General features: G+C 42.9%; 1 protein-coding gene across 5 annotated transcripts in view; it reads right to left on the bottom strand.

Moving 5' to 3' along the window:
• Positions 1-22,926, bottom strand: part of LOC115011075 (ELKS/RAB6-interacting/CAST family member 2) — a 147,072-nt gene that overhangs the window by 29,824 nt on the left and 94,322 nt on the right. For 4 of the 5 annotated variants that reach the window (XM_029436015.1, XM_029436018.1, XM_029436019.1 and 1 more), the window contains 3 exons: positions 13,381-13,528; positions 8,841-9,002; positions 4,585-4,650 (listed from right to left, as the gene is read on the bottom strand). In XM_029436015.1, the coding sequence (XP_029291875.1) occupies positions 4,624-4,650; positions 8,841-9,002; positions 13,381-13,528 (337 nt within the window). In that variant the 3' untranslated portion in view covers positions 4,585-4,623. The remainder of the gene's footprint in view (positions 1-4,584; positions 4,651-8,840; positions 9,003-13,380; positions 13,529-22,926) is intronic. The other variant, XM_029436020.1, reaches the window with a different exon arrangement.

The following is a 22,926-nucleotide window of genomic DNA, read 5'->3' as shown; positions in this document are numbered from 1 at the left end:
TCAAGATGATTAACACGGAGTTTCTATCTCACGCCATAAACCATTGCTTCCTTTCACAAACTTTTATAGCAAAATATTTAGTTAGCAATCACAACTGCTCCCATCAGTCTTACAGCTGTGTGTTCCTCATGGGAGGTGTAATGTGTAACTATATACATAAAGACCTACAGCACGATGCACCTTCACAAGAAGAGGGACTTTTGGAAAATAATTCAGGTGTTGTTTCTCACACGTCGCAGGATGGACTGAAATAGATACGACATGCAGCGCACTCAGATGTTGTTGCTCAGGTGTTGCTGAGTTATCGACCTCTCTCCACTCATGTTCAATCTAGTGGAACAACCTTTGACCTCACAAACCGATGACGCTGACAGCTGGCTGAGGGATGGCCTTGGTCAGACGCCTCTACTGACCTGCGAGCTGCGGTTCACTGGTCAGCAAAGACACACTGCACAGCCCGGCTACACACATGTGTGAGGAGATGCATACCCGAGCATTAGCCGAATGAACACACAAGTGTTTATGTAGACATGCACACATGTTTACATACAATCACTCATAGTCACGGAATAATGAAATGAAAAGACTAAACCAACCGTCTTGTATTCACTCCTGATTGCGTAGAAAATCCAGAGTTAAACCAATGTATTTATTAATCAACACCTACTGAGATGTGTTGATTACATGAGGCAGATATTTCTTCAGGCGCCTTGTTAAAATATGTGCCGTTAGCGTGTCGTAATTAATGCGTGGGATGATAGTTGTTTACACTGGAGATCCATCCTGGCACGCAGTGCAGAAAAAGTGGCACGGCCGGCTCAACCGTTATCGATGCTGCTGGCAGACTTTTCTTTCAAAGCCAACCTTGAAATTAAATTTAATGGCATTTTGTTTATTGTTAAAAGGAATGTGAACAGGGTGACATTAACAGACAGACACGTCTGAGCTGTAAACTGCTATCACCGTAATTATAAAATTGTAGACACTGAAAGGTGATGTGATTTCCCACAGTCAATACTCACATGTTTTTATTTTCCGATATCAATTCTATTCACTGTGAGAGTTTGGTTTCGTAAACAACCTGACAATAAGGGAGCACAAAGAAGAGTAATCTTAACTGCTGCAGAGCAGGATATTCATAAAGCACCGCCGATAGGATCAGCACAACCAGTCGGGTGTTACTGACCTTTACTAATCTACCACCGAGAGACTAAAGGCCATGCAAGGCATTTATCCACACAGTAATCTGACAAATGACAACAACATCACTTCATTAACAAGGAGAAATTATCAATAAACAACATTTTAATCCGCAGAAACAAGCTAGAATACACTAGAATTATTATTGACATAATTAACGTATTCATTGTTGAGTTATGGCCAAATACATGTTTTGTGAGGTGAGAGTGACCTTGAGATTTGACCCCTACATTCTAATATGTTGATCCTTGAGTCCAAGTGGATGTTTGTGCCAAATTTGAAGAAATTCCCTCGAGGCGTTCCTGAGATATGGTGTTTACGAGAACGGTGACGGCTCAGCGTACAGACAGATGGAACAAAAGCATCATTATAATTTAACATACATGTATGCACAAGGACCAGATGCACCGTGGTTAGTGTTTGTAGTTAAACACTCATTTACAACACCTGTCCACAGGAGGCTTTAAAAGTAATAATAATTACAGTATATATACAGTGAGAAATATAATCATGTTCAGGATCTATCGTCTTGTCAACCAAATTCACTGTTTCCTGCTTTGATTCCATGGTTGTTGTAGTTTTTGCGTTCATGAGTTTAAACGGTTGTCAGGTTTTTCAGCTTTAAAGCCATTTTTGTGTTAAGAGGAGCCCTTGGACTTGATCAATCACGATCAGGCAAGAGAGACAAACACAAACGTGACACTTTAACTAAAGTGTATTTTAAAATAACAAGTTTCCCGTTGATCTTAGACTACTTTTTCTAGACTTTCTTAAGCTGTGCATACATAAGAGTGGGATACTTACTGGCATACACAATGGAGATATACAAACACTGTATTCAGTGCATACACAGCATGGACAAATCAAAGCCGTCTTCTTGACTTGTTTTAACCTGAACAAGGCCTCTCTCCTTCCACACACACACACACACGCACCCGCACACACACACACACACACACACACACACACACACACACACACACACACACACACACACACACACACACACACACACACACACACACACACACACACACACATATTTCTGTCCCCACTTGGAAAGCCTCTCAGCTTCTTTTCGCTTCATTCAGTACAAATAACTTCACGGTGGGATAAAAGCATAATGTTTCCAGAAAACCTCTTCCCCCCACTTTGCTTCACTCTTTTGGCCCCATGTTCTCCTTTACTTTTTCCTCCAACCCCCTTTTCTTGTGCTCTCAGTCCAAAAGGACATTCTTATTTCATTAGAGGGGGGGTCTTGGAGGCCAAAAGGGTAAACAAAACCTCTGTAATCAACAGCAGGACATACACAACCACAATGAGCCAATCAGAGCCCAGTGTCCTTTTAGAGAAATCTATGGCTAACCAATACAAATCCACACCTGGACGCTCAGAACTTGAACTTGCCAACTCAAACTCAGCACTTAGGTTTGTGTGGAATTCAAAATGTAGCCTAGCACTGGGAGTCAAGGTTATCCATAAGGAACACCAATCAAAGCATGCATGCCTGCAAAGACACCGATACACACACATACACACAGATCCCTGGCTATTTGTCTATCGGTGCTGTCATCTCTGTTTGCTCATATTAGGGAGGGCTCACTCAGGGACAGGATATGGGGATTAGGTCTGGCCTTATTGCGCTGTAGCTACACACCGCTAAATGGCTCCCATCTGTTCTCCCATTGAGAATGGCTAATACACGTTAGCTGCGCTCGTATTGTGCACTGCCAGAATAACAGCAGTGGATAGATGAGCAGGACTGATATCGCCAGCCACAACACCATTCTGTGCTAAAGGCTAATGTGCCTGGCTTATTCTATTAGATCGGGATAAGAAGTACTAATACACACACACACACACACACACACACACACACACACACACACACACACACACACACACACGTGCATACACACACCATCACGATATCTGATTGGAGATACCGAAGCAGTAGGCTAGTCACGGGTCCAGCTCTAGGTTTACCTTGAAGGAGTACACGTTAGAGCTGGGTGAGCTGAAATCTGCGGAGAGGTGGAAAGAACAGGAGTGATGGAAAAAGATGGAGAGATGGAAAGAGAGGGAGAAAGGGGGCAGTGTGGTCTGTTTCATTACGGTGAATCCTGACACTGCTGCATTCTCAGCACACATGGACTGGATTATAGGCTATGTGGGCTGCTCCGGCACTGTATAGCTCAGCAACGCTCTCTTGCACACACATACACACACACACTTGGAAATGCACACACAAACATCATAGCTAAACACACTAAAGCTTTACACTGCAGGAACACAAACCATTTGCTCACACACAAGCTATAGGGCTCTTAATCCCAAAAGCAGCACTAGGGCAAAGTGCACAACTACTAAGTCATTGAGGTTAGAGACAGAGTCTGCTTGTGATGGTCCACCTGTGGATTACTGGGGGAAAAGAATGAGATGCACTGGAAACTATGAGTATACCACGCTGCCTGGTTTTCTCTCTCGTTCCCACATAAATACATAAGCACCCTTCCCCTCTCTTTTCCCATCTTTCTTTCGCTATCTCTCTGATGTACATTTCCAAATCTCACTTTTTCACTGTCTATCTTTGTCTGACACACACATGTATTAGCTGCATGAAAACCATAACCCTCCCTGCACAGACCTCTTTCCACACGCCTACGTTCAAAGGCATCCTGAGTCTATGGGGGGGCTTCGATATAAAAACCCGAAAACAGGAATTATCCTTTATGACTCTGCATTCTTCATTTTATGCTTTTTCAGCTTGCAGCCTTAAAAAAAAGCTTCATGACTGTTCTGTGTTGTAATGTAATTAACTACCCCACACACTGGCACACAACAGGGTGGAGTAGCGGGGTAAAACTTTACTATGACTGAAAAAGTGAGGCGGGGAGAGACAGACTCGTCCATCTCTGTTTTATCTCAGTGTGTCGTTTTTTATCACCTGCGGGCCCTGGTTTGGGTTTGGTAGCCTGGTTTTGTATTGGTCTAATAGTGCACATTTACCTATATTGTCACAGAGTGCACACACAGCATGCGGCCCAACCAGCATATGAACACTTGTACTGTAGCACTTATAGAAAGGCAGCCATAAACCTCTGAATCAACTGAGGCTCTTTATTCGACTGTAATTCATAAGAAACGGGGAAAAGGAGCCGGGTTGTATTACACTTTCTTCTGTCAGAGTTGGGTAATACTGTGGTTATTGTGGTGCCATCAATGTCCCCGGCTAATGGTTACATGAGCTCACTGAAGAAGCCTATTGTGTAGAAGATCATTAAAATATCTGGAGCTGATATACAGCATTACACCCTGGCAAGGAGTACATTAAATCTAAAATTAGGAAAAGAAATTAACAATAACTGTGCAGTAGAAACTCACTGTGGATCAATGGATGCAGGGTTTCCATGGCAATGGTCATCATGCCCATATTCCCTCTTCATCGTCCTGTGAGAAAAAAAATCATCATCATCATCACTCCATTAACCGTTAGTATTTCATGTCAAAAGTCTCCAAAAATGCATGTATTTGGCAGAAATGGCAAATTCATTTTGGACCAAACCATTTACTGAACAAACTCTGGCCCAGCGGTTATGTCTTTACAAGTAGAGTCTCCTTGCCTAATCCTCTGGTCCTCCTATCCCCCTGTGGTTTTTAATCAAAACAGTCCTGTCCATTTTCCTCATTCAAAAAAGCTGTGTATGATATCATAAAATGCTTTCCTCAGTGTGATTGTTAGGAACCAATAACTAAACACACAAGGGGTTTCCTTGGGGCTGAAACTGTGCAGACAAGAGTCCTGCTAACAAGAAGGCTAATTCACTCAGACACTAACATTACAATGGTTAGCATGAGCTGGCAGCTCACTATAACCAAACTCTTTCCTGCATAATGCTAAACTAGGCTACGGCAAAGCAGTGTCTATGCTACACAAGAGCAAAACACACGAGGGCCTTGGCTGCAATCCACAGCGGCTTTGGTTGGACTGAGTGGTTGTGACAAGCTCGGTAAACTCAGTAGGCTACACCTAAGCAGCTAAGCTATAGATATAATGGCCTTTCAATGGAACATGCTAGATGGTAAATGCTAAGATGCAGTGAATGGCTGTGACAGGCCCTGTAAACAGAGCCAGGCCTATAACCACTCATTCTGCCAGGTTAAACACACACATACACACACACACACACACACACACACACACACACACACACACACACACACACACACACACACACACACACACACACACACACACACACACAAATAGGCCAAATACCATGTGCTACTTCTCATAAACCTGTAGCAGGCAGCATGTTAAGGCTTTGAAAAAAAGAGCAACAACCCAAAACAAAAGGTTGTATAATTCTGTCTCTGATAAACACTTGCTGTTTTCTATTTCCTTCAGAGGCTGCTGCCAAGTATCTGGCAGCGGTGCTGGCATGGCTAAATGAGAACAACATGAATATAACATCCCCGTCACACTGCACACACTCCATGCTGAGACACAGACCTGGGGTGCATCTCAAGAAGCTAAATCCACTTCCTGCGCTTGTTTCCTTTAATTAGATTTGACCTGTCCTCAGACAAAGTCCATCACAGATTAAGAGTAGGACAGGGAGTATAGTTAGAGGATTGGGATGGACCCACTAACCGTAGCATGAGCTTTGAATGACATGCGGTTTGCGTCCTTGGAAAACCTTGACGTGTGTTCTTGCATTTGTGTGTCTGCTATTCCAGTGCATGCATATTGTGCTTACGTGTCTTAAATGTGCCAGTTGGGTGTGGAAGTGGTGTCTATGTGTCTGTGTTTGAGCAAATGCAAATGCAAAAAAAAAAGAAATGCACGTGTGGCCACTGTTATGTTATTCATGGCACTAGCTGTATCTTGGAAAGGCATTGTGGTCTCCAGGGTGAGCGTGCAGACCCTCTTCATCATCATTATCATTATCATCATCAATCATCTTTCGAGTGGTGTTCCTAGACCAGGCAATGCACTGAACCACTGGCCTGGCCGCACTTGGATATTACATTTGAAATGGGAAGGATGGAGGGAGAAAAGACAGAAGGAAGGAATGAGACAGCGAGGTATGAAGAGAAAAACTGTGGGTAAAGAAGAAAATACAACAGTAGTGATGTTAAAGAAGTACAAGACAAGAGGTATGGTTAAAGGAAAAGAGTGGTAGAAGCATTGTAAAAAGTTAAGAAGAGAAAAGGTGAAGTAATAGAATAAAGACAGCAATAGAACAAAGTGGTCAAGAAAAACAAATGGAGTAATTAATCACATTTGAAAGAGGGAGATTAAAGGAGTCCTGTGTTTGGAGGGAAAACAGTCTCCCATCAGGGACTTCAGTGACATTCAGACTGTGTGACCTAACAACCCCCATCAGCAGTGCACACACACACACACATGCAGACACACGCACACACACATTGGAGGCCTTAGCCTGACCTCTGCCGAACTTCCCCATGAGGTCAAAGATCAGATATGAGGAAAAGCCAAGAGGTGAATGGCTGACATCTGTCAACAGGGTCTGTTGTTTTTGAAGCGTGTGTGCTTGACACAAGAGGGAGAGCGACAGAGAAACAACTTACCTAAATAATATTCAGTTTGGCTTTAGCTTGTGATGGCATCTTGATACACATTTTAAATTTTGGCATTTGGTTCCTATGCAATGTGTCAGAGGACTTTGCTAAATCTACACAATTTACAAATTTACACATTTGTCGGCATTGTCTTTAATCTCACATACATTTATTGTATTTCTATTGTTGCCCCCTTTTAAAACCAATTTGACTTTATTTTCCCCCAAATGTTGCGTACAAAGTATACAAAGTACAAAGCCATCTCAGTTCCCTTTTATAAACATATAAAGTAGAGAAAGTATAATTCAGCCAATAGGCCCAGATTTATGAGTTATTTTGTTATTCCCTACATTCTTAACAAGATTTCCCAGCAAGCAAAATAATACTTTCTTTACTAGGCTTTTTCGGTCCAATTTGAAACATTAGAATATCACTTGCAGAGAGCTACTGTTTCATATGTCAAACTATTAACACTGCTGCAGTAAAAAAGTGCTGGGTAGCCATATTGAAAGAAAGATATTTATAAGGGCAAAGTAAAGGAGAGTAATGTGTGATACTAAAAATTGACCCCCTGCAGCGCTACTGCTTAATATGAAGCCTGCTGTGGTTGCATAGTATTCTGAAATACACTAGAACAATGCAGGGGCTCGCTTGATAATATAATTTTGGCAAGTCAGTTGAAAAACACAACATAACATAACCTAATAACTACTACAGCTTGAATTTAAAAGTGGTCCTTGTGGGATTACAGGGCGGTTTCAAGGGTTAAACTGTGTTCCATGCCATTCGTTTCCCCACTCAAACTTCCATAATATTACAGCATATGTCACACAAATCTTCAAAATTAGATGTAGATTCATTCTGTAATTGAAAAGGATGCAAATGATCAAATAAATATACCCCACTGTATGAGTGAAAAATGTGCATATGGATGTCAATCAACCCCCAGACCCTTACATTCTTTTAGGGATAACATTTTTTTGTCTTTTCCATAGGTGTAAAAGACTAAAATAATATTAAAACCAGCTATCCTGTTCTTTTAAATATTGCCGAGGTATGTGTGGGGTGATGCATGGATATGATTGTGTGCTTGTATGCATGTGCGTGTGTTGGGGAGGTAATAAGGAAAGGGGATCCCCAGTGCATGTTTGACTCCAAATTAGACAGCAGTTTCATAAGGTCTAGAAACATGTAATGGTGCATATCAGATAGAACAGATGTTAGAATTTAGACTCAGGTGGAAATCCCCAGGTATTGGTCTTAAATCTCCAAACATACATACACCAACACACTTCATCTTTATAGTTTCGGAAAATCCCCAATCGCAACCTCTTGACAACAATAGAGCTGTGATGAGTTTATATTGCATTCGAATAACTAGAAGATTTAATCAGCTAATGGAAATACAGTGAAATCATCCTTGTCTTTCTTTGAAGATTGCTTTCCCCCGGTAGCGATTTCATCTGGGTACATAGTATCAACAAAGACTCAGGTGTGCACCTCCATGTGCATCTACACTGCACACGTGCATGCACGCACACGCCTACAGTATGCAAACTTGGATGCATGCACGCTCACACAAACACTTTGTCCTAATAACAACAGCCGTTTCTGCTTCTTCTTCAGCTCTCTTCAAATAGACACATTAAGTTTGCCCTTAAGGCAGTCTGGATATGATACACAGAGAGAGAGAAGGAGCTCATATGAGAGATGAATGATATATAAACTAATCTCACACACAAATCCCATTGATCAAAAACACTCATTTGGCAGCTGTTCCCTTCAGGCCCCTTATCTAAATGATATGAATAACTCTAACTTGGCAGGAAGTAATGGGGTTGAGGGAGAGGAGACACAGGAGAAGTGAGAGGGGAAATTTTAGGCTGCAGAGTCCGACCACAACTGACTGGTGGTGAAAATGACAAATACAAAATTGCACCAACTTTAAAAGCATGAAGATGAAAGCCCACAACATGTCATCTTGTGAACACAAGTCTAAACTGGCTGCTGTAGGTGAGGTGTGTGTCTGTGTGTTTGTGCACATTCATATTGACCTGGTCCATAGGGGGTCGGTGATTGGTATGGGGGGCCCCTCTTGGCAGGCTTCGGTGATGCACGTTTGCTGGATGCAAGTGGTGAGAATGATGCGGATGATGCTGGGGGTGGATGTGATCTTCCTCGTAGTTATCCGCTATCAGCTTCATTCTGCTCTGAGTCTGCCAAAAAAAAGGAGATAAATAAGAAAATGTATAACCCATCATTATAACACACGTACCCTAGGCCATTCATTTCTCCAACACTGCTTATTTGTTTCTTAAAAATGTTCTCTGGGTCTTAGAGTGATTAGGCTGAGGGATTCTTGGATGATAAAAACCGTGCCGCTAACAACACTTGACAGGTCATAAATTGAGTGAGTCGGAGTGTCTGATGAAGTCTGTCAAATGTCATCCATATTGCAGATTATAATTAAATTGGATTACACGAATCCTAGTAAGAACAGTTAGTGAGTGTTTCATGTATCCCACAGGCGTTCTGGCCCGGGTGAAGCAACCTCTTTCTAGATATCATTGATTACAATTGCACTCAAATATGTATCTTTCTGTATGCCTGTAAATGGGTACGCAAGACTATGTGTCCTTTGTTTGTGTATTGTGCATCTGTGTGTATTTGCGTGAGTGTTTGTGGAAGGGGCTGTCATCCTGCCAACATCACTGCTTCGGAGAGAGATAACAGCCGAGGCTGACTAACGTTAACAATCAGCCCAACTCCATTGAAGCCAGCTGTCTGAGAGATAGACCGAGACAGAGTGGGTGCAGATATATTGACAGGCTCAGCTGTGTTCTCTTTACTGCAGATACTTCCCCTGAAGGCGGACGCGACTGCAGAGCGGGAGGTGGGATTGTGTGTGTGGGATGAAGATGATTCGAGGGAAAGACATGCGCACATCTTGAATCCGAAACGTTGCGGCTTTCTTGTTAGATTTCCTTGTTTAGATGAGAGACAGCCATGAGACAAAAAGCCAGAGTCAGCTGGGATGATAGGAGGGAGATGGTGTAACAGTAGTCAGCGGCCCGGGGACATCACTGCTGATAAGGAGCTGAGGACTAAATGACTGAGGAAACGAGCCAGTCAGGATCAGAGGAGAGGATGTGGCTGGTATTAAAGAGGTTAGCAATTAGCTTAAATTGGAGAAGAGCCGCTTAGATAAGGCGAGAACACTGACACAGTGGTGAAGAGTGAGGGATGGAGGAGGGCTCAGACAGACACCAGACCAGTGGTTAGAGCAGTTAAAGGCTAGGTTGAGGTGTACGGCCCTCCGTGACCTCAGGTGTTGACACTAGCAGGTGTGACTGGGTGGGGCTTGTCTCAATGCAACAGTTACGGAGCTGACACCTGTCATTACGGCTAGGACAATTACTATCATATACCATGCAGCTGATGTAACTACTGTACTGCAACACAGTACATGCTGTAGGTGCTTCAGTGCAGACTTAAACATGCTGTTTAATTCTCAAAGAGAAATATTTTTAAAACTAATTAGTAGCCGAGGGTCAAAAGAGTTGATGTGTGTTTTGTCCTTGCTTCTAATCTAATAAGAACCATATTACTCGTTCCTGTTCATCTAATTGCAACCATATTTGGTAGGATGGGGAAGCCAAACGTCCTAGAATGTGTTTGCATGTGTGTGTGTGAGTGTGTGTGTGTGTGTATGTGCACACGTGTATTTAATGACCTGAGACAAAAACATAAATGAATGAAGTGATGAATTGCTTCTGGAAGAAACTGACTGTGTGGTCATGATAGCCCACATGTGGCCATCCAGTTTATTCACACACACACACACTCACACACTCACACACACACACAACACACACACACAGATCCACTCTCTTCTTACAGACATATTCCTGTGTGTATGTGCGAAGGTGTGCACATATAAAATGTCTGTGTGGTGGAATGTATGTGTTTTAATTTGTGTTAATTATGGCCTTTGCAGAGTAAACAGCTCAGTAATGGCCTCCAGGCCTGCTTGTAGATCAGGCAGACTGGAATAGACACAGGTGGCACTGCTGAGAGGAGGGTTCTTCATTGACATTCCTAACCATAACAGATTTGGCCTGTACTGTGTGTGTGAAGCAAGTATCCTCTGCATGTGTATCAAAGTGCAGCTGCTGGTGTAAACATGGCAGCGATGATCCTGCTGCTGTGCTCACAGCTGCATCCCAAACCTCAATCCAAGCCGTCTGTAAATCACAAGCCTGTCCTGATTAGAGCAGCGCTGCATTAACACATATGGACACAGGAGGCTGACAAGAAAGGTCTTGAACACACATGCAGCTGGGGAAAGGCTGCACAATTGTAACAACACTTATACATTCTCCTTTAATCAAGTCTCTGTGTGTGTAACATTGCCATGCTATCCCAGTAAAACGGAGTAACACAGAGACCAAGCAGGCAGATCGTTTTACATAAGCCGTTGTAAATGACACATCTCTAAGAACAAAAAATCCATCTTTTCAGCATAGCGAGAGGATGGATGCTCAAGTGCGTCCATAAAAGACAAGGAGGGAGGGAGTAGGAGAGAAAAAAGAGAGAAAAAGTCACAGAAGATGTCACACCTCTGAGGATTCTGAATCCATCTTTTCTCAGCTTCAAAGCACCAGTGATGTTTGGCCATCCATCAGTAAGATGGTCCCACACAGAGAATTCCCACATGGGGATACATTAGTTCTGACTCTCTCCTAGATAAGTCTAAACACTACACTTTTCATGTGTGTGTCTATTTCTTTGTATATATGTGTCTGTCTGAAGGCCTGAAGAAGGCCTATGCCTCAAAGAGTAGCAAACTGTCTGAGAAAGAAAAGTGTATCTTAGACCGCCGTCTTTATGCATACACACTCAAGATCTTCCAAATGAGGGATGTGGGGAGGTCAGACCGGGCACTGCTATCTGTAAATCTATCTGCTGTCTACAGATCAGCTTTCTCCTATGAGACTCAGAGTCCCATAATTCTTTGGCATTTCCTGATCGGTTTCCTTCCGCCATTGGCTGTTGTGGACCTTATGAAGGCAACCTATCCTGATATGTGTGTCAATGGGTCAGGAGACAGAGAGCCGGTGTGTGTCATGTTGAACAACACAACCTCCAGAGAGCTCATTCTGTTGAATGGAAGGAAGCCAAGTAGAGACTCCCTATAGGAACTACTTACCTTACAACCTCTCTAACATCAATATAAGACAAAGTCTCACACTTCTCAGGCCCCGGCACTAGGTGGCCTTAGCACTGCCTGGTACACCGTTGCACTTAACATTAGGGATGCACAAATCTATTTGGAAAACATTCCAGTAGATAATGTGTATAGCAAATAAAGATAGAATTAAATCGAACAGGTCAGCCTTATTGTCACCAATAACCGATCCAGCTATTGGAGTCAATATCGGCCAGATATCTGATATCGGTGCATCCCTACTTAGCAGTAACATTCACATAGATTTATATGCACGTGTGCATGAAGATCTTGTAAAATATGAGACAGAGGAGACAAAGAAAGTTAATGCTGCCCACCCCTCTCTTCTCCCATCCCTTCCTTTTCTTCTTTTCTTCTCCCCATGTCTGCTCCAGACCCGGAGGCCACATTGTTGCAATTAGAGCTCATCACATCATCAGGTGGACTGTAACTGCTGGTTACCCAACGGGAAAAATGACGCATCCAATGGCGATAAACAGATAATAGGCTTTCCTCGAAATTCCTCGAACGGAATTGCACCCCCTAGGGGCTGTTTACCGTTTACGAGACACAAACAAACATGGGTTTGCACTAAAATGCACGCCCAGTCACTGCATCTGTTGACTTTTAAATGCACCATGTTTCCCAGAAGCCCCTGTGACTCAGGAGACTGTATATGTGGACTCCCTGCTGGTGGCTCATTATTGTTAGCATTCACGTTAGCTCAGTCACTGATGTGGTCTGACCAGACCTTAATGACCCACATACCTTCATCAGCCTCCACTTATATTGAGAGCCAGGGCAATATGGGAAATAGGTGCGTAAGTATGTGTTTGAGTGTGTGCTGGGATTTATGTCTGACCAGAAGATGTGCGACAGAAAAGTCCGCCAGTGAATCATCAATGATACCAACCTACGCCTGCAACTTGAGTGCATCTAATGAGTCTGATTGCAACATGATTGTTAAGAGAATAGTGTTCCTCATATGTTTATGCGCCTGGATTTGGAATTACAGCTCCTGCTTGACTGGTTTGGCTTACGATGACTGAACACAGTAAGTGAGGTTTGGGGCGGGGAAGTCTACTCTGTTAACTACCAGGAATTATTCAAGTCTATCTGTTCCTGGTTTTAAAGTTCAAAAGTCTGCCCATGAGGCTGTTTTAGTGCAGGCAAGGCTTCACCATCTGCAGCAGGTTTGCATTTGTAGTTCTGCTTTGATTCACATGTCCTAAACGGTGACCGCAAGGCCAGGCTCCATTTGATTAATGTGCAGACCAGTCAACCTCTTAGACCAGGAGAGCTGTAAATTTAATTCATCGTTTATATGCACATATAAATAACTTGGTGGTCTCGTGTGGTGTATGTACCTGCTGTTTGAGCTGGTGCATGAGCCTGTCTTTCTCCCTCTTCAGAGCCATCACTTCCTCCTGGGCTTTTTTCCGTTTGGAGGAGGATAACTCCAGCAGGGCGATGTTAGCATCCTTCTCACTGATGGCGGCCAACAAAGCCTGCTGCCTGAGGGGGTGAGAGCGGGAAATGTAGAAAGAAGGGTGAAACAGGAAAAAAGGAATGTTATTGTTAATGGACAAAATATATAAAACGATTATTCACCTATTATGTACTCGCCAAATAAAACTAAAAAGATATAATGTAAAAGTCTCAAAAAACAGTCAGAAAATATACAGGTGGACAGCACAGAGATGCAGGCACCCACATCTGCAGCTGTGGGCATTTGTACATATGCAGATGTCACAGAAAACTCACTCATTCCAGAGCTCCTTAAACTCAGACAGAGATTCCACAGGAAAGAAGCAGACATCTTTGAAGTGGTCTGCTAAGTGCTGTATTAGTGGTACCTCAGAGTGACTCATGGACATGTAATAGTGTAATGGAGTCTAAAAGAGTCGGCTGAGGAGGATATGACATCTTTCCTCTGTCACTGCTGGTTACCACAGTGTGTGTCTGTGTCTGTGTCTGTTTGTGTGTGTGTGCGTGTGTGTGTGTGTGTGTGTGTGTGTGTGTGTGTGAGTGTGTGTACGCATGGGGGTGGCAACAAATGACTGTCTACAGGTGCAGAGAAAACATACCACCCAAACTTCTTCAAAGACACACACTAGAAGTACAAATGTACACCCACAGGACTCAAGAGAATGTCTTGCGTAACCCTTCTAGAGAAGTCTGAGCCTTTGGAGCAGTTTGGTGGTGAATATCCTCGTCATCAAGCAGGATGTCGTAAATCCAGTGTTGTGACAAACACACATTTTATACAGTCACTCTCGTAAACACACGCAGAAGCACACTCCTGCTGTGCTATGGCCATTGACTCCAGGCACACTTTAAAAATATAATTATAAAAGAACAGGAGACAATGAGCTAAAACCAGAAGACGCACATTTACATGTACAGTAGACTCATTCCATGTATGGTTATTTGTCTCTGTTTAGGCACTGAAGGTATTTTGAGTTGGATAAACATGACGTGGCTGAAATTAGGACGGCATTAAACCAACATGGTAAGGTAATGTTTGGATTTGTGTGAGGTGAAGGGTAAAGGAAGAGGAGGAGGGAGGGATCAATATACACTTTGAACTCAATTAAAAATTGACCTGCATTGGAGTGTTTTTATTCCATGATTTAAGTCCCTGCAGAAATAACTCAATTGCGAAAATAAACATGCTGAGCTCAGAATAAAGTTCTGCTGGCCTGGGACTCCACATTTGGTGTTTTTAGTACAATTATCTGCACGTCGCATCTGGATTCTCCCATTCAAGGCCATTAATAGGCCTCTGTGTGTTTGTGTGTGCTTGCATGTTGCGCATGTATTTGCACGTGCATGTATGTGGGTTCTGACATGGATCGGAGCAGCTAATCACACCATTAATCACAGAGCAGGACCGACATGACACTTTTCGTCCCTCCACACCTCCGCTGTTATTCCTTTTAATGCTCACTGTAATGGGAACACACACACGCACACACACGCACACACACACACCTACATTTGACCAGAGCAAGTGCTTCAGACTACAGGACTATTCTGCTTGACTTGGCAAAAATACTTTTTAAAAAGAAATCCACAAAACAGTGCAACTTTAAATCTCTCTTAATACGATCCAAGTTTACATCCATGGTCTAATAAACCCGATGATGAATTTTGCCTTTTAGAGCACGGCACAGTGGCAATCCAAGTGCCATTGCTTTATCTTATATCTAAATAGAGTGAAGAAGTGATGCACAAAGTCATATATGGGCAAGGAATGCGGCACACTGTGTCACTGTTCATAAACAATGTGTCAGATTAACAGTCGCAGGATGGCCATCTTTACAGCACATTGCCAGACATGGAAACTCCAACTTCGGGCCACATCCCATAAGTCTCACACTTTTCCTTATCTCCTTTAGCTTTAACTGCATGCAAACACATCTTGAGAATGTTGTCCATCTAAGTCAGTATGTGACTGTTACTACTCACAAAATAACTGCACAACAAGCTGAAACACTTAGCACTGGGAACATTTTTTGAATACTGAGAAAATCTAAGTACAGGGCCAACGTGGTGGAAGAAAAGAGTGCATTGGAAGGTTAGGGGCTCTAACCCCCACCTCAGTTTGAAAGAAGAAGTTTATCTAATCTGTGAACTCATCTGAAAAAGCCAAATAGAGATCCATCTCTTTCTGACCACCGCTGAGTCACTTCATGAGGGATTGTTGCACTCCCATTCATCAAATTGGCTCGGTTGAATCAACTGATGAAAGACACGGCGTGGGTGTTTGAACACTTACGAAAAAAGTCAATAATGATGCGATACTTTGTGGATTCCTGCAAGCAAAAAAAAAAAAAAAGCCACACACAGAACCCAAGCGGTCTCTGCACATTCTGACAATTTAATCATCGTCTGTGACTTAGCAGCAATTGCAGACCTCTACAAGGAAGCTACACTCAAAAAGAATTACTGTATGTTGTCATTTTAAGAGCAGAACAAGTGCTGCTGTCTCTGAAGACATGGTTGTCACATCCATCACACCTGCATTCCCTAGAACAGGTACAGACTTCCCAACTGAAAATGATAGATTGACCCTCAGACAGTTCTGAGCCTGACTAAATTAAACCTACGAACAAAAGTGTCTGCCATGCTTCAGCGCAAGCTAAATCACTTCCAGGCTCTAAATTAACACAGCCGATTATAGAGCTGTCTCTCTGTGGGTGCTCTCTGAGTGGTACTGCAGGATTCTGCTGAGTGATGTCTTCCTAAAACAATAAAAGCCAGCCTGTAAATGTTGTCTCCCACATCCTCAATCAGTGATTGTGTGTGAATGTGTGTGTGCTGATTAGTACTACTTACAGTCTTTGAACCTGAATCACACTGGAGTATTTAATCACATCTAATTTGTGTGGCCATTTGGCCTTAGTTGTAGAACACACTTGCAATGTACATGAATCTCACACACACACACACACACACACACACACACACACACACACACACACACACACACACACACACACACACACACACACACACACACACTGTATCTGCCGGCTGATCTTGAGCATGAGCGGGTGAACCCTCTCTCTTTCCTCCCCTCTTGTCTCACTCCCTGCTTAACTTAGCCTTGGCGTGTTCTGGACAAACAAAGGATTATCTTCATTTCCTTTCCAATTGAAAGGGCGGCAATGAAATGGTTGTTCATGAAAAACTTGTGATTAGTCTTCATAAAAGTCAGACCCCATGCGCTGAGAAGTCATAAGGTACTCTAATAAAAGGAAAAATAAATCCCGCTGCTGGATCTCTGGTGTCAAAAATCTTGTGTACTTTAGTTTTTCTATTCTATTTGGCTGACAAGTTATACATACAGTATATGTATATAAATATACATATATATATATATATATATATATAGACATTCATATACAGTATATACACATATATATACATATATAAGCATATATATATATGTACACACACATGTCAGGACAGTCTTCACACCTTCCGTCGCAGACTGAAAACTCGCCTGTTTCGACTGCACCTCGGCGAATGAAGAAAACAAAATAAATGTTCTTTGTATGTTGCACTTATATTGGTTTGGCTTATTTATAGCTAATAGTTGAATTTGTATTCTATTGTTTCTGTATGTTGCACATCAAACTGGCTTATTTGAAGCTATTGTACTTGCAAGATTCTTGCTGTTCTGGGTTGTATCTCCATGATTGTTTGCACTTTTTGCACGTCACTTTGGATAAAAGCGTCAGCTAAATGAACTGTAATGTAATGTAATAATACATATATATATATATATAAATATTTAATATAATATAAAACTATCATCATATTTACTTTTAGTATTATAGAGTAGTATAGAGAGAGTATGCAATACTCTGTGGAAAAGCATAGGCGGGACTGACATCTTATTTATAAGGGGTGAAATTCTCAGCTCGACTACAACATGTGATTCCAATTGAACCTTCATGGTCCCTGGGACATATTGAGACATTTGGATCTGCAGAGGTGGGAGATGGATGGCTAAAGTACATGACCATGCGATGAGAGGTGAGAGGGAAAGGAGGGGGGGAGGTCAGCAGAGACGATATGGAAAGAAAAACTGGAATGCAAAGAGTGGAACAAGAGAAGGGTAAGGAGACGTGATGTGGAAGGAGATAATTCAGGACAAAGGAATGAAAAATGAGGAGAGAAGACTTTGATGAAGATCTCTTGGAAGTGGGGCTCCTGTCGAAGGACTGTGATGTCACAGGGCAGATGGGACACTGGCAGGTCAGACAGATTTCTGGGTGACGAAGGGTTAAGACAGGGTCAAGAGTGAGCATAAACACACATGTGTATACACTTGCACACAGCAAATTCAAAGAAAGCGGATGTTAGGGAAGGGGAACTGTGGCTGGGAAGGAGAAGAGAAAGCGCGGGAGACCCAATGGGTCAAGAAAAAAAAAAAACTATAAAAAAAAGAGCTGGCAAGAGATGAAAGCAATAGATAAGAGAAGAAAGTATGTGTTTGACAAGAGGGACTGCCACCTGTGCTGCATGAGAGAGAAAAGAGTGAAGAAAGGGAGAGAAGGAAGGGAAGAAAAGAGCAAAGGTAAAGATTTAAGAGCCCCAGCCTACACTAAATCAGCTCAGCGCACTCCATGTTGTTATTCCTAGGCGTCACGGTTGAAGGATATGTGTTTATAATTTGTGTTATGACTTACTTGAAATTATGAGTGTGGAGAGTCAGTGGGACAGAAACAGATGCGTCCGTGTGATGCCCGAGGGAACCATCAATACTGTCTGCCCCTAAGTGCAGTGTGTTCATGTGTGCGTGCGTTTGCCTGTCTGTGAACACATTTGTGCTTTCATTTCCTCATGCTCATGTGTGATGTATTTTGTTAGCAAGAACATGGGGAGGCCACTGATATCTGTTCCCAGAACATCCATTATGAATGTTTTAGTTTGTGATCATGTCCTTCCACCACTTAACTGTACCGGCTCCGCAGAAACATTCCACTTGCATTTTATTGCCGTTCCTTGATTGTGAGTGTGTGAAGGTGCGGCACAAGGCCGAGGGCCCCTCGCTAAGCAGGACTAGAGGCCTGTGGTGAGAGCAAGCAGAGGACATGAGAATAGGGCATGGTTGAGTGACACTATTATTTATGACCTTGGAACACTGTGTTATTTACAACTGAGGAGGTAGGAAAAATGGCTATTTCCAACAATCACACACACACACACACACACACACACACACACACACACACACACACACACACACACACACACACACACACACACACACACACTCATTTGGTAAGCTTACTGCAAAACCAGATCAGATGGTAAATCTGTGTTTCAACTAAATGTGGGTTAAATATATTTTCAGGAGGTCCACATTTTGGCTACCTTAGGTATGATTAGCCCCATGCTAACTTGCAGCAGCTAACCTAAAGCCAGCCACATGCCAAATGCACTTATTACCCACATCCATATGTATGCTTGCCTGGATTTAAGCCATTATTTATCTTAATCGATAAATATCCGCAGCTACTGCAAATAAAACTTGCATGCCTGTCTTGTTTAAAAAATGCATGTCAACTCCAATATTCCTCTTGAGCAGTTATATTAGACATTACATGCTAATCCTGAGCGTCAAGCAAGAATGCTAAACTTTATATGCTAACCTTGAGCTGTGCTTCCCAAGAAAAATCCATGACAGCAGATGGTTCTCCCAGAACTGGGCCAGGTTGTGTGTGTTTTCACTTCACTAATAAAATATACAACCCACTTACTCCGCTCACCCCCACTCCCACACTAGTGCTCTGACCGGTGGAAGAGGGGGGGGGGTCTAATTGAAAGAGTATGTATCAGTTTTACAGCAACAAGAGGGAAAATACGCGGGGACAAAAATCAACAAATCTGCCAAAACTAGCCAAATGTTTAGAGTGGGAGCAGGGACGAGGATAGATGGCTGACTGCTCCCAAAGATGAGCAGGACCAGACGGCCACCGCTGCATTCCAGCCAGGGTGAGGGGGAGACAGATAGAGAGACCCAGACAGACAGGAACTGAGAGAGAGACCAGGTGGCTGTGTGTGTTTGTATGAGTGAATGCAGACAAATGAGATGAAGAGAGCATTATAACTTTTTCTCAAAACTAAGACTAACTTGTCAAGGCAGAGACAACATCTGAAGGACACAAGGATTTAATTAACATTTAATATGTTTTGACGGAATAGTTCAACATTTGGGACCATTTTGTCTTCTTTCCAAGATAGCGAGATGAAAAGCTCAATATTAATCTTTCAGAGTATTATCCTAAAATGTTTAACTATTCCTTTTATAAAAAAAAACACAAGCTCTGGCTTTGACAGAACAACTGATGGCTGTCATCTCTCACTTCTAGCTCCATTGTATCACCTTCTGAGGATCAGCGAGGGGTCGGGCTGATTCCTGTTGTTGTAAAAACAGGATAGATAATTAAATAAGGCCTAGTGGGATGTCAGTGATGATTATGATGTCACCGGCAGCTAATTCCCATTTGGATGACCTTGGGTGTCTCCATGTGTGCCTGTGTTTGCTTCAGTGTGTGTGTAGGCGTACCTTTTCCTGTACCTTTACACATCAATGCGAGCGAAAACACAATCAGATTAGTCAAAGCCTCTGCCAATCTACAGAGCTGCTTCAACCAATAAGGTGAGCACTGGCACTCAACCTCCATGGAGCCTACCTATAGCAGAGCAGGGTTTTCATTCTCTTAAAGTTAGTTTTCTATCACCGCTCAGCTGACTGACAGTGTTTCCCCAAGGCCCAAGAAACAAGACAGGGGGCTGTACTGTACCACATGTAGGGCTCCCCTGCCTCACAGTCAGACACAAGTACACGCACACACACACACACACATACACACACACACACACACACACACACACACACACACACACACACACACACAGCAGCTGGGTTGTTTAAAGCTCCCTGTCATCTGAGAGAGGTGAGGGTCACAGAATAAGCAACGCTGCTCCAGTCACACTACTGTAAGAACACACACACAAGAAGAGAGGGAGAAACATACACACATATGCAGCGTGTTAAGAAAGAGCTCTAAGGCCTCAGTATAAACACTGATGAGTTATGCCACCCCCCCTGTCTCGTCTGTCTCTGATCCCCCTCCCCCCACCCCTTTTCTTTTTTTTCTTTTAACATCAAAAGATGAGACTATACAATATGTGGCACAGAAGGGAGTGTTATGTTAAGGTCAGATTAGATGACAAATAAAAGTAGAGCCACCTGCAACGTACATATGCTGTTGCTTTAATATAGGATAGAATAATTATGTTTATTATTGATTAATCCTTTGGTCTCAAGCAATACATTAAACCGTCTTCAGGGTGGACGCTGTCCGCTGCTGTGCCCATCGCCAAAATGTTAACCATCTGATTGCTTGTGCATGTGGCCTCTATTCACCAGGCCTTGGCATGTATGTTTACATTATCAGAATTTTAGTGCTTAACACACTTAAAAGTGAAGATTCAAAATCACTTTTTCACTTTGGTTGCCTCTCTATATAATATACTAATGCAAACAAAGTAAGCTTTACTCGGAAAGTGCCAACTGACAACTGCAAAGCATGATGAGCATCTCAAATTAGATACAAACAGCAACATAATTCATTCATTCTCTCTTCCCCTCTTGTACTAAAGTGAGCGGAGCTACAGTAAAGCCTGTGCTCTTAACCGTCAGTAACGTAAACTGAAAATACCAAGTGGACACCTTCTGCGTTGCGTCATTTGAAATAGAGGTCCTCTGTATTATCTTATGTGTTCCACTGTGTTAAAATAACCCTCTGTCAAACACAGTTCATCACAGACTCTTGAACAGGAAGGCCACCACAATGTGCTGCCTTTTTCTCTCTCCATCCTCATTCCATCACTCCTCCCTTTCTTTCGCTAATCAAAGAGAGGAGCCGCTCATCGGAGGAGAGTATGGCATCACCTCCGCCTTGGACTTGGACCTCTCTATCAATTCAGATTCTCTCTCCCTCTATCATTCTCTATTTGGCTCCGTCGTGCCCTATACTCACTCCGGAGTGGGGCTAAATATTAAGTTCAAGGAGGTTATGCAAACACGTTGAAACAGCCATCCTTGGCCTAAGTATTACCCTGAACCCTTCAATTACCCGCCTTGCTTTCCTCTCTCCCCATTCCTCCTGCCTTTCCTGTCCTCCGTACGAGTTCTCTCACTCCGGTCATCTAACTGGAGCCTGGAAATATAGCGCACACTCATGACGTGGGGCCAAAAAGCCTTAAAATATCAGGGGCAGAGAGTACAACATAGTGGCGCACTATTACACATGCACACTCACACAAACGTGCACCCAAAATACACACACAACCCGATGAAAGACGGGTCCAGAAAACAGTGGGAGCAAGTACCCCTGGTGTATTTTCTCTGTGTTCCAAATGTAGGGCCTGGCGGTGGACCACAGCTGAACCACAGCCGACATGCGGTGGAATGGGAGGCCACCACACTCACTTCCCTTAAAGGAGCCATAGAGACACACACACATACTGGCGATCACAGAATAACACACACACACACACACACACACACACGCTCAGACACATATACACACATGTTCAGCAATTTCCTGGATAGCACTGTCATGACGATGGGAGTCCATGTTTAAAAAGTGGTTTGAGGTGAAGGGACAGATCTGTATGGGCTGTTTCCCACAATGCTTTGCCAGACAATTACACAACCCAATTAATGTGGTTACTACAGCACAGCTAGGACTTTGCCCTGTGCAAGCAGAGTGTGCGTGAATGCACGCATGAGAGAGAAGAGTGTGTTCTCTCCTTTGGCCTGTATTACTTTTAGAATTATAGCTTTCCTTGGAGCTTGGACCGGTCGATTTCCCGCCAGTGTGTAAAGGACACACAAGGTCACACTAACATTCACCCCACACTCCATCAGCCAATCACAGTTTTTTCCAATCACAGCCACATGAGCTCAAGTATTATACAAGCTGCATACCCGGAGAACTACAATACCCACAATGTCTTGTGTGTCTTCCCAGCAGAGAGCTCCATTTCTGTTACAGATTGAAACTTTAACCATAACCAAATGTTGGGGTTTTTTAAAAAGTAATATGGAGGTAAAATGTCTTCTTTTTCCCAATTACTGCAACATAGATCCCTGAACAACCTGCATGTAAATGCATATATAATGTGGTGGAGTTGAATAATTAGGAAACTAAGGAAGCATGAGTATCCTTAAGTGTAGTGTTTGAGTAAATGTACTTACCACCTGCACCTACAAAGCTGCATGCACATAGATTACCACATGAATTGAGGACACACACATGCACACACATCTGCTAATAATTATCAATCGTCTGATTCCAACCTTGGTTAATTCGGTTTTGTTT

This window comes from Cottoperca gobio, chromosome 7, assembly GCF_900634415.1.
Source record: "Cottoperca gobio chromosome 7, fCotGob3.1, whole genome shotgun sequence".
NCBI lineage: Eukaryota > Metazoa > Chordata > Actinopteri > Perciformes > Bovichtidae > Cottoperca > Cottoperca gobio.
The sequence above is the reverse complement of the archived record's forward strand: the minus strand, read 5'-3'. Positions and strand labels throughout refer to the sequence as shown.